Source organism: Moschus berezovskii, chromosome 24, assembly GCF_049115385.1.
Source record: "Moschus berezovskii isolate FMDL1 chromosome 24, NW_MosBer_1.0, whole genome shotgun sequence".
Classification (NCBI taxonomy): Eukaryota; Metazoa; Chordata; class Mammalia; order Artiodactyla; family Moschidae; genus Moschus; species Moschus berezovskii.
The window spans coordinates 12535814-12549428 of record NC_142483.1 but is presented as its reverse complement, the minus strand read 5'-3'; the positions used below and the strand labels follow the sequence as shown (position 1 = coordinate 12549428).

General features: G+C 37.4%; 1 protein-coding gene across 14 annotated transcripts in view; it reads left to right on the top strand.

Moving 5' to 3' along the window:
* Positions 1-13615, top strand: part of SFMBT1 (Scm like with four mbt domains 1) — a 114944-nt gene that overhangs the window by 75543 nt on the left and 25786 nt on the right. For all 14 annotated transcript variants that reach the window (XM_055414059.2, XM_055414063.2, XM_055414067.2 and 11 more), the window contains 2 exons: positions 5583-5823; positions 11354-11442. In XM_055414059.2, coding sequence (XP_055270034.1) covers positions 5583-5823; positions 11354-11442 — 330 coding nt within the window. The remainder of the gene's footprint in view (positions 1-5582; positions 5824-11353; positions 11443-13615) is intronic.

Here is a 13615-nt window from a genome sequence, read left to right as displayed (position 1 = left end):
TCTCCTCCTGTCCCCAATCCCTCCCAGCATCAGGGTCTTTTCCAATGAGGCAACTCTTCACATGAGGTGGCCAAAGTATTGGAGTTTCAGCTTCAGCATCAGTCCTTCCAATGAACACCCAGGACTGATCTCCTTTAGGATGGACTGGTTGGATCTCCTTGCAGTCCAAGGGACTCTCAAGAGTCTTCTCCAACGCCACAGTTCAAAAGCATCAATTCTTTGGCGCTCAGCTTTCTTCACAGTCCAACTCTCACATCCATAGGTGACCACTGGAAAAACCATAGCCTTGACTAGACGGACCTTTGTTGGCAAAGTAATGTCTCTGCTTTTTAATATGCTTTCTAGGTTGGTCATAACTTTGCTTCCAAGGAGTAAGTGTCTTTTAATTTCATGGCTGCAATCACCATCTGCTGTGATTTTGGAACCCCCCAAAATGAAGTCTGACACTGTTTCTACTGTTTCCCCATCTATTTCCCATGAAGTGATGGGACCAGATGCCATGATCTTAGTTTTCTGAATGTTGAGCTTTTAGCCAACTTTTTCACTCTCCTGTTTTACTTTCATCAAGAGGCTTTTGAGTTCCTCTTCACTTTCTGCCATAAGGGTGGTGTCATCTGCCTGTCTGAGGTTATTGATATTTCTCCTGGCAATCTTGATTCCAGCTTGTACTTCTTCCAGCCCAGCGTTTCTCATGATGTATAATATACAGCCTTGACATACTCCTTTTCCTATTTATTAGGTTGGTACAAAAATAATTGTGGTCTTGCATTGTTGAACTTTGCTATTTGATATCAGAATACCTTCTTTTATAAATGTGGTTATGTTATACATCATTTTAATACACAATTCTTACTAAATATTTTTTTGCCCAGGGACGGGAGAGCCTGGTGGGCTGCCGTCTATGGGGTCGCACAGGGTCAGACACGACTGAAGTGACTTGCTGCTAAGTCACTTCAGTCGTGTCCGACCCTGTGCGACCCCATAGACGGCAGCCCACCAGGCTCCCCCATCCCTGGGATTCTCCAAGCAAGAATACTAGAGTGGGTTGCCATTGCCTTCTCCAGAAATGCTCCTTGCTGCTGCTGCTAAGTCACTTCAGTCGTGTCCGACTCTGTGTGACCCCACAGACGGAAGCCCACCAGGCTCCCCCGTCCCTGGGATTCTCCAGGCAAGAACACTGGAGTGGGTTGCCATTTCCTTCTCCAATGTGTGAAAAGTGAAAGTGAAGTCGCTCAGTCGAGTCCGACCCTTAGCGACCCCACGGACTGCAGCCTACCAGGCTCCTCCATCCATGGGATTTTCTAGGCAAGAGTACTGGAGTGGCTTGCCATTGCCTTCTCCGAGAAATGCTCCCTAGGTATCTCCAATTTGTCTTGAAGAGATATTTAGTTTTTCCCATTCTATTGTTTTCCTCTGTTTCTTTGCATTGATCACTGAGGAAAGCTTTCTTATCTCTCCTTGCTAAGAGTCTTCTCCAGTACCACAATTCGAAAGCATCAATGTTTTGGCACTCAGCCTTCTTTATGGTCCAACTCTTACATCCTTACATGACTGTTGGAAAAACCATAACTTTGACTAGACAGACCTTTGTTGGCAAAGTGATACCTCTGATTTTTTTTTTTTTTTGATACCTCTGATTTTTAATATGCTGTCTGGGTTTGTCATAGCTTTTCTTCCAAGGAGCAAGCGTCTTTTAATTTCATGGGTGCAGACTATCCACAGTGATTTTGGAGATGTCAATGACTCACTACAAAGCTACAAAGGACAGGCTGACTCTCTTGTTGGGGGCTAATGCCACCAATAGTCATTTTCCGTTCCGTTCCATCGCTCAGTCGTGTCCAACTCTGTGCGACCCCATGGACTGTAGCCTACCAGGCTTCTCCGTCCATGGGATTCTCCAGGCAAGAATACTGGAGTGGGTTACCGTTTCCTTCTCCAGGGAATCTTCCCGACCCAGGGATCGAACCCGGGTCTCCCGCATTGGAGGCAGATGCTTTAACCTCTGAGCCATCTCTGAAAATCCTAGTACCATTAAGAATCACAGTAAATCTACTCTGCTTGTGCTCTATAAACGGACCAACAAAACCTGGATGAAAACAGATCTGATAACATATTTGTTGAATATTTTAAGCCCACTGAGTCCTACTGTTCAGAAAAAAAAGATTCCTTCAAATTATTTCTCTCCACTGACAACGCACCTGGTCTTAAAAGAGCTCTGATGGAAATGTACAAAGAGATTCATGTTGTTTTCATGCCTGCCAACACAACATGTATTCTGCAGCCTATGGATGAAACAGTCATTCCAAATATCAAGTCTTACTTTTTGAGACATACATTTCATATGGTTATAGCTGCCATAGATGATAATTCCTCTGATGGGTCTGAGCAAAGTAAATTCAAAGCCTTCTGGAAAAGATTCACCATTCTAGATGCCATAAAGTATAGTCATGATTCATGGGAAGAGGTCAAAATATGAACATTAACAGGAGTTTGAAAGAAGTAGATTTCAACCATCATGGATGACTTCATGGAGTTCAAGACTTCAGCGGAGGAAGTAACTGCCAACGTGGTGCAAACAGAAAGAGAACCAGAATCAGAAGTAGAGCCTGAAGATGTGACTGAATTGTTGCCATCTCATGGTAAAACTTGAACAAATGAAGAGTTGCTTCTAATGCATGAGCAAAGAGAGTAGTTTCTTGAGATAAAATCTACTACTAGTGAAGATGCTGTGAAGATGCTGAAATAACAACAAAGGACTTAGAATATTACATAACCTTAGTAGATAAAGCAGTGGCAGGGATTGAGAAGATTCATTCCAATTTTGAAAGAAGTTCACTGTGGGTAAAATGCTATCTAACACCATCACACATTACAGAGAAATCATTTGTGAAAAGAAGAGTCAATTGATGCGGAAAACTTCACTGTTGTCTTATTTTAAGAAACTGTCACAGGCAAGCCAAGCTTCTAGTGACTTATTATTTCCTGTTTATTTTATATTTATTTTAAACTAGGGAAATGATGTTAGATGAAAGGCAGATTCAAGCAGTCTTCTTATTTGAGTTCAAAATGGGTCATAAAGCAGCGGAGAGAACTCACAACATCAACAACGCATTTGGCCCCGAAACTGCTGACGAATGTATATTGCAGTAGTGATTCAAGAAGTTTTGCAAAGGAGGTGACAGCCTTAAAGATGAGGAGCTTTAAGCCACTGCACTCCTCAGTGACTGGCCATTGAAATTTGACAATGACCAATTGAGAGGATCATCAAAGCTCATCCTCTTAAAACTACACAAGAAGTTACCAAAGACTTCAATGTCGACCATTCTATGTTCGTTTGGCATTTGAAGCAAATTGGAAAGGTGAAAAAGCTTGATAAGTGGGTACCTCTTGAGATGACCACAAATCAAAATACCGTCATTTTGAGGTGACATCTCTTATTCTGTGCAATAGTGAACCACTTCTTGATTGGATTGTGACGTGCTATGAAAAATGGATTTTATGCGACAGCCAGTGATGACCAACTCAGTGACTAGTCTGAGGAGAAGCTCCAAAGCACTTCCCAAAGCCAAACTTGCACCCAAGAAAGGTGATGGTCACTGTTTGGTGAACTGCTGCCTGTCTGATCATTACAGCTTTCTGAATCCTGGCAAAAGCATTACATCTGAGAAGTATGCTCAGCCAGTCGATGAGATGCACTGAAAGCTCGCAAATGTTGAACACGACTGAGCAACTGAACTGAACTGCACTGAAAACTGCATTGCTTGCAACTGGTGTTGGTCAACAGAATGGGCCCAATTCTCCTCCACAACAACACTTGATCACACGTCACACAACCAGCATTGCGCTACGAAGATTTTGCCTCATCTGCCATATTCACCTGACCACTTGCCAACTAACTACCACTTCTTGAAACATCTTGACAACTTTTTGCAGGGGAAATGCCTCCACAACCAACAGGAGGCAGAAAATGCTTTCAAAGAATTTGTTGAATCCCAAAGCATGGATTTTTTTGCTACAGAAATAAGCAAACTTATTTCTCATTGGCAAAAATGTGTTGATTGTAATGATTCCTATTTTGATTAATAAAGATATGTTTGAACCTAGTTATAATGATTTAAAATTCATGGTTTAAAACCGCAATTACTTTTTCACTAACCTAAATGTTTTAGGTTTCTTAGTTGGGCTTTGGTTTTTCTCATGATTAGCTTGAATTTATGCATTTTGGTTTATGCACTTCTTTATCCCACAGTAAGAAACCTGGCTCTCATTATTTAGTATATATGTATAGGATTTCCAGAATTGCAGACTGCAGTGTTTGTGACTATATAATTTGTCATTTAAATTAGGGCACTTTTGAGAGAGATAGGAGGCGTTATTATTATTCAAGGATAACAGGTGTAAACACAGACTGTTTTAGGGAAACTGGGAAATATGACTCCCTCTGTATGGTACATATTATACATATTTATTATCAATATAACTTCTGTTTGTCCTTTTTCTAGCTTCATAAATTTTCTTTTGAATGATTGAGAAATCACTCTTGAAATCTTAATGTGTTGAAGGTTGTTAAAATGGTGAACATTCAGTGGTCTGTATATTTAATAGAAAGCATATTCTATAATCATGATAGACAGCTTTCGTAGAATACTGAGTTCTTGTAAAGCTCCTTCAGGGTCGATGGAACAGAACAGCATTGCTAGTCCCTGTTTTGTTTGGATCACTCCTGTGAGTTAGAATTGAAATTTCTCAGATTTCCCTTGAGAAGATTTTATTGCATTTAGTGCTTCAGAATGGTAAGTCTTAAAGAATGTTGACCAAAGAAGTACTCATTTGAGATGTTTTTCTGGTGGTAGAGTGAAAAGGTTGGCTTGAAGCTCAACATTCAGAAAACAAAGATCATGGCATCTGGTCCCATCACTTCATGGGAAATAGATGGAAAAACAGTGGAAACAGTGTCAGACTTTATTTTTTTGGGCTCCAAAATCACTGCAGATGCTGATTGCAGCCATGAAATTAAAAGACGCTTACTCCTTGGAAGGAAAGTTATGACCAACCTTGATAATATATTAAAAAGCAGAGACATTACTTTTGCCAACAAAGGTCTGTCTAGTCAAGGCTATGGTCTTTCCCGTGGTCATGTATGGATGTGAGAGTTGGACTGTGAAGAAAGCTGCTCGCCGAAGAATTGATGCTTTTGAACTGTGGTGTTGGAGAAGACTCTTGAGAGTCCCTTGTACCACAAGGAGATCCAACCAGTCCATTCTAAGGGAGATCAATCCTGGGTGTTCATTGGAAGGACTGATGCTAAAGCTGAAACTGCAATACTTTGGCCACCTCATGCGACGAGTTGACTCACTGGAAAAGACTGATGCTGGGAAAGGTTGGGGGCGGGAGGAGAAGGGGACGACCGAGAATGAGATGGCTGGATGGTATCACCGACTCTGTGGACATGAGTTTGAGTGAACTCAGGGAGTTGGTGATGGATAGGGAGGCCTGACGTGCTGTGATTCATGGGGTCGCGGAGAGTCAGACACGACTGAGCAACTGAACTGAACTGAACTGAATAACATTTCCATGTTCAGGTGGACACACGTTTGCAAAATGGATTTGCTCCTGGGATGAAACTGGAAGTGGCTGTGAAAACTGATCCTGAAACCTACTGGGTTGCCACCATCATTACCACCTGTGAGCAGCTGCTCCTCCTCCGCTATGATGGCTACGGGGAGGATCGCAGAGCAGACTTCTGGTGTGATATCAGGAAGGCTGACCTCTATCCCATTGGTTGGTGTGAGCAGAATAAGAAGACCCTCGAAGCCCCAGAAGGTAATGGCGATATGTCATATCAAGATGTGATGTGGTATTGATGTAGGAAAATTTAGGCTGTCCACAGTCTTAAGATTTTCACATCTCCTAAGCACATTAGTCTTCCTAACTTCTTTGGGTTAGTATTTTGAATGAGAATATTTTTAAGGAATAATATACATTTCCCTTAAAAATTATTTTCTGTGCTTCTTATAAGCCTCAATCTTTTATGACATTCACAGGGAGCATCAGTTGTTTATCATCCTGTGAGTGTGTGAGGCTCTCTGAGTTGAAGACTTGTAGGTCTGGCTGTCTTAAGAGTACATTGGGCCAGGTTGTTTCTCTTCCTGATTTTATTGTCCTCCTTCCTATTACCTACAGACAATCTGGGACCTGTGAGCTTTTAAAATAAACCAGCTGAAGCTCCCTTCCAGGAAAGAGCCCTACTGGGAGTAGAATCCAGATTAAGCAGGACAGAGACAATAGGACAAAAGAAAGAGAAGAGTCATATAAGCATGGAAAAAGGAAAGAGATGCCTTAAGAAAATTCTAGGCCTTATATGCTTTTCTTCCAGCTTATTTTGTTATATTGATAATTTTAGATTTACAGAAATATTTCAGATTTGCAAAAATACAGAAAATTCTTGGGTCCTTATTGTCAGCCTTCCCTAAACGTTGGCATTGTACCACATTTACTTTATCCTCCTCTCCTCCCTCTCTTTGTCTGTCTCTTTTCTCTCTCTCAAACACACACACGCATGTGTATCTTTTTAATAAACCATCGAGAGTCACTTGTAGACATGATGCCTTTTTTATTTTTTATTTTTCCTTTTTACTCTTAACATGAGAGTATACCTCTAAAAATGGACATTGATGAACACAGTAAAATAATAAAATCAGGAAATTAGCTTTGATATAATACTGTTATTTAATCTATAGAGCTTGTTCTGTTTTTATCAATAATGTTTTTATAGTAAAATGTTTCTATAGTAAAAGAAAATCCCAAGTCATTTGTTACATTCATTTATCATGTCTCCTAAAGATTCCTTTAATCTGGGACAGTTCCTTAGTCTCTTGTTCCAAAGTCTTCCATGACTTTGACATCTTTGAAAGTTACGGTCCGATTTTCCCACTAATGTTCATTATGTCTTGGATCCAACACATTCATTATTCCCCGTGTCTTTTCCTTGTCCAAGATTTCAGTATATTTGGCTGTCATCTTTTTAGTTTCCTTAACCTTTCTTTGTCTTCCTTGATGTTGACATTTTTGAGGAGTATAGGCCGATTATTTTTTAGCATGTTTCACAATTTAGGTTTGTCTGATGTTTACTTATATTCAGACTGGGGACATTTGGTAGGAAAAAATGCAGAAGTAATGCTGTGTCTCATGTTAGGAGACAACATGCTGTTAGTTTGTCCGGTAACTAACTTGTGATATTAACTTTCATCACTTAAGTTGGTACATGCCAAATTTTTCCACTGTAAAATTACTTTTACCATTTTTAATTAATAAGTATCTTGTGGGAAGATACCTTGCAGTTATATAAATATCTCATTAGTCTTCAAACATCACCCACTATTTTTGGCATCCATTGGTAATTTTTATCTGAAACAGTTCTTACTCTAATGCATAGCTAATGATTTTTTTCTAATTCCTTCTACATTTCATAATTGGCTTTCTGCTACAGGAAGGGCTTTCCCTTTTCTCCTGTTTACACACATGCCTTTGTGTATGCATCTATATTTATGTATATATGTCAGTGTAGACTCATGAATCTTATTCAGTGGGTTACAATCCTTGCTGTCATTATTTATTTTGATGATCACACTGTCCTAGATTTGGCCAGTGGACACCTCTTCAAGCTGGCAGATGTGTCCCTTGCTATGTTCCCATTATTCTTGGAGTAGTTTCTTGTTCAGGAAACTTTCCCCTGCTTCAACCCTGAAATCAGACATTTCTCTAGGAAGCCCTGGTGGGTTTTTTTTTTTCTTTTTGTATTTTGAAGGATGATATTTACAAATGAAGATCTGAGTGTTTAGAGTCCTGGGGTTTTGGTGGGCTTCTCAGTTCAGTTCAGTCGCTCAGTTGTGTCCGACTCTCCGCGACCCCATGAATCACAGCACGCCAGGCCTCCCTGTCCATCACCAACTCCCGGAGTTCACTCAAACTCATGTCCACAGAGTCGGTGATGCCATCCAGCCATCTCATTCTCTGTCGTCCCCGTCTCCTCCCATCCCCAATCCCTCCAGCATCAGAGTCTTTTCCAGTGTTCTAGCTGGTGGTTAACATTCTGTGAAAAAACAATATAAGAGAGAGTTCTGGAGACATGAAGTTGCCTGGCCCACTGTCTCAAGAGTACAACAGAATTCACCTCGTTTAAACATGCACAACGGGAAATGATTCCTGTCAAGGCTCACACAAGGTCAAGTTACTATAATTTTTAAAAAAGGCAAAAAGGAAGAATAAAATCCTTCCAGAGAAACATAATCACAAAAGAGGTGAACACTGTGTCAGCAAAAACATTTCAAAACAGGATAAAAGAAAATAGTAACTATGAGAGAGCAGTGAGAAAAACCATAAATAAAATATATAAAAATTAGAAAATGAACTGACTGGAGAAAAGGAAGATTTGGAAAAAAAATAGAAGTTAGACAAGAACTAGTTTAAAAATAGTTGAAATGAAGAGTAAGCTGAAAACAGGCGTGACTCAACCATGAGTAACTGAACAGAAAGAGAAGGTGAAAAAGAAGAAAAAATTTTAATTAAAAGAAAAGGATTTGGAAAAAATAATAAAGGTTGGCAAAAATAGACATCCCTGAAGATAAGAACCAAAGCAATGAAATAATAAAATACTGTAAACTGTAATTTAAGAAAACTTTATGGAAATCAAATAGGACATAAAAAATATATATTGAAAGGGTTCACTATGTACATGGAGAAGTCAAATGATAACAGCTACACCAAGATGTGTGTTAAACTCTAAAGCAGAAATGGATCCCTTGATCATTTCGGCAAAAACACTTAAGTTTCTTGAAAAGTTAAGAAAACAAGATTGTCACCAGACTAATAGACAACATGCTTTATGCCAAAAGATGACAGGTAACATATTTAAGAAATTCAGTAAAAGAATATACAAGGCCAGGATTTTATGTTTAGCCAAACTGAGCTTCAGGTGTAAAGGCCACATGTGAACTGTTAGGAATACGTAGAGACCCAGGGAATATTGTTCCCATGAGCCCTTCTGAAGAAATCCACTGGAGAATGAGCAGCAGAAAATTAAACAAATGAAGAAATGTTAGTGTGACAATGGCTAAATGTATATATGGCTGTAGAACTTAAAGCTAACAGATGGTTATAAGAGAGATAATATACTATGTAATGGTACATGCTCTGACAACAGAAATACAGTATGGCTGTAAAAAATATGGGACCACAGTGGAGAGAACAGGTGAATAGTGCTATAAGCTTATTCATCCTCCCTCCCCCTTTTAAAACAAGGTTACTGCCTAAAACTGATTACCTTTTGTGTGTTAACTGGGAGTAAAAGGCTGTTACGTGAAATGAGATGCTGAAAGAGAGGAGAAGAAAGGAGGTTATTGCTAACTTTCAATATTGTTTGTTAAAAAAAAGAAATAGAAAATAGTCTAAAATTAGAGAGGACTAGAATTGTTACGTAAAGATATTAGTGTAAAAGATAACCAGAAGGAAAAAAGAACCACAAATTTTTCTAAGTGCCAAAAGATAGATTTTAAAAAGAAAAAGTATATATTTAAATAAAATACATCACATAGTGAAAGACTATACATCCACACAGGTAATTTATGTAATATTAAACAATAAGACAGCATCGAGGCCATATCTTTGATAATGTAAATAAATTATATTTATAAATAAATTATATATAAATTAATGGGCTTGCTCTTCTATTAAAAGTAAACAATTCAGGTTGGCTTACAAAGTAAAACCCACTTCTGTGCTATTACAGGAAACATACGTAAATGGAGATATTCTGAAAGAATAAACAGAAAAGGATGGACAAAGATACGTAGACCAGGTGCAAATAGAAAAGAAAGCAGGAGTCTCATTCTTGGTATCTGACAAAGGTGGAATTCAGATCAGAAAGCACTGTAAGAGACAAAGAAGGGTATTTTATTGTTATTTTTTTAATTGAAGTGTAGTTGATTTACAATGTTGTGTTGGTTTCAGGTATTCAGCAGAGTGATTCAGTTATACATATGCATATTATATAAATTATTTTTTAGGTTCTTTTCCATATAGGTTATTGCAAGCTATTGAATATAGTTCCCTGTGCTATACAGTGGATCCTCGTTGTTTCTCCGTTTTATATGCGCTATTGTATATCTGTTAATCTCAAACTCCTAATTTATCCCTCTCCCTCCCCTTAGATAATTGTAAGTTTGTTTTCTATGTCTGTGAGTCTGTTTCTGTTTTGTAAATAGGTTCATTTGTATCAATCTTTTAGATTCCATGTAAAAGTGATGTCATATGATATTTGTCTTTGTCTTACATCACTTAATATGATAATCTCTTGGTCCATCCATTGCTACAGATGGCATTATTTCATTCTTTGTTATTACTGAGTAATATTCTGTTGTGTGTGTGTAGCAATATATATCACCTTTCCAAAGAAGACTATTTATAGTGACAGAAGGTATAGTCATTAAAAAAAGAAACCGTGTCCATCTACATACGTCAAAGGAGTGGTCTCCAGATACTTTGTTACATGAATAAAGAAACAACCCTATTGAATGAGGGAGGAGGAAGATGTATGAATGTGTGTGTGAATTTCATTTTTTAAAAATGAAGGAATAATTTTTTTAATTGAACGACGGTTGAATAGCAGTAAGGAACACACCATTTAAAAAAGTTACCTATGGGAAAAGGAGGGACTAGGATGAAGGAGACAAGGATAAAAGCCAGATTTTCTGAATGTAATTTACTTTGTAGATTTGAATTTTGAACCATGTAAATATTCTATATAACTTGTGAAAAAAAGTTTAAAAAAATGCAAAAGCAAATAAAGAAATCTGTTTTTGGAGCTTGTGAATTAACTGCCCAAAATAGAAAAACTATTTCAGTGATTTTCAAATACAGTAATTTAAATGTATGTCCCTGTGGGGAAAGTTACCTGTGGGGAAAGAAGGGAATAGGATGAAGGGAACAGAGATAAAAGGCAGTTGTTGAAACTACCGTACATGGGGATTCATTATATTATTTTCTCTAATTTTTGGTATGTTTGAAAATTTCCACAATAAAAAAACAAAGTAGCTCATTTTTGGATAACATTATACTTACAGTGAGTTGGGCCTGTTTGCTTTGTTTTGGTTACAACTCATTAAACTAACCAGGAAGTAACTCTTATCTACAGGAGTATTATTTCTAAGCTCAAAGGATCATATATATGTTGGGCTCTTGGGTATTAAAATGATAAATGCACCTCTAAACCATTTTCACAGAGTTAGTTTTTCTGTATTCTGTGTGGTTTACTTTCTTTGTGTTTTGTGGCTGACAGTATGATTCCATCATCTAGGCATCAGAGATAAAGTGTCTGACTGGGATGAGTTTCTACGGCAGACCCTGACGGGAGCATGTAGTCCTCCTGTTCCGCTGCTAGAGGGCGTGAGTATTATTGCTTCCAGAATCAGGGTGGAAAACTAATCTTCCTGTTCAAGGAATCTTAAAATGTCTTGCTCACTGTACCACTCTGAGTCAGATCAACATTACTACTACAGACCCAGGCGTAGGTCTTAAGGGGTATAAACTTACCTCAGAGGTTGTAAACTGGTGGCTTGCTAAGAGCCTAGAATGTTTTTGAATTAGTTGCAAACACATAAAACTATAGTTTTCCAGATTCACAGCTTGGAAATGTGGCCTTTTTGATCTCTCACTTGGAACTGAGCCAGGGTTGACTCTTTCAGTGTGGACATGTGTAACTCCCACACCAGGTGACTTGAGAGACCCCTTTTCTTTTTCCCAGAAGACCCTGGACCACTACCTACCTGCTTTCAGCAGTTCTTTTAAATTAGTGTAGCTTTGGGACTTTTTGGTGAATATAGATTTCTTATTTTTATGAAATGAATTTATTGGTTATGATGTTTCTAATTTACATTTTGTCTCTTTCTGTTATATCAGCAGCATTGTTTGCAGCATATGTGAAATGCGGTTTATGAAGGTTCCAAAGTCTTTACATCCTTACCAACACCTGTTGTTCTGTTTTTGGCTATAGCTGTCCTATTGTGTGTAAAGTGGCTTCTCCCTTTGAGTTGCATTTCCCTAATGACTAATAATATTGAAAATCTTTCTGTGTGCTTCTTTTTTGGAGAAATATCTGCTCATTTTAAAATTTGGCTGTTTATCTTTTTATTATTGACTTGTAAGGGTTCCTTATAAATTCAACGTGCAAGTCTAGATCAAGATATATGATTTTTAAAATATTTTATCCAGTTTTGTAGATTGTTTTTTTCACTTTCTTGATGATATTGTTTGTAGAACAAAAGTTTATTTCACTGTAGTCCAATTTATCTTTTTTTCTCTTTTGTCTTAATCTAAGAAGGCTTTGCTTAACTCAAGGTCATAAAGGTTTGCTCCTGTATTCTGAATGTTTTATAAAGTTTTAACTCTTATATATTTGATTCTGTGATCCATTCACAATTCCCCTTTAAAGCTTGATTGTCAGATTTGTTTCTAGGTGATCTTTATATTTTATACATGCATATCTCGATTTATTGTGCTTCACTTTACTGTGCTTTGCAGATACTGCAGTTTTTACAAATTGAAGCTCTGTGGCAACCCTCCTTTGAGCAAGTCTGTTGGCAATGTTTTTCCAGCAGTGTTTGCTTACTTTGTGTTTCTGTATTACATTTTGGTAATTCTCACAAAGTTTCAAACTTTTTCATTATTATTATATTTGTATGATCTCTGATCAGTGATCTTTGATGTAACTATTATATTAATTTTTTGTTCTGTATTTTTCAATTAAAGTTTATACGTTGTTTTTTTAGATATAATGCTGTTGCACACTTAGTAGACTATACTATAGTACAAACAATTTTTATATACACTGGGAAACCAAAATATTAGTATGGTTCATTTTATTTCTATATTTGCTGTATTGCTGTAGTCTTGAACTGAACCTGTAATATCTCAGAGGTGTGCTTGTACTCTGACACATTTAATTATGTTTAGTCAGGATCTGGCTCACCACTCAGTAACATATGAACAAATGAATTAATCTGCTCTGCATTGACTTTGATTCTATCTTTAGTTGTGAATGTGTGCCTTTATTTGTTCATGTGTTCTTTTGCATATATACAAATGTGTAATTGCCATAGAACAGTTCTTCTGAGGAAAAAAATTAAGTTTGAACATTAAGAAATGATTAAATGATGATATTGGAATCAACCTTTTTTATTTCTTTTTTCTAGTTTTTAGTAGTATATCTAAAGAATGAGAATTAAACTTTTCCTTTCCTTGAGTGTATTCAAAACACTTACTCTGTTATTGGTAACAGCATTGTTGTGAAATGAGTAAAACATCAGAAATAACTGAAATCCCATCAGTATGTAAGTGGATAAACTACTGCCCAAGTATAATAGAGAATATCAATAAAGCAGATTAAAAGGATGAGGAAGATTTGTAGGTGCTGTAATAGAAAGAGAGCTATAAAATATTTAGTGACACAAACACTGTGAAAAACAATATACATTTTTCAAAAAATACAAGAGAGAGGAAAAGATAAGACATGGATGGATGTTGACTTGGGTGTAAAAAACCTATTCTCAGAGAGTGTTTG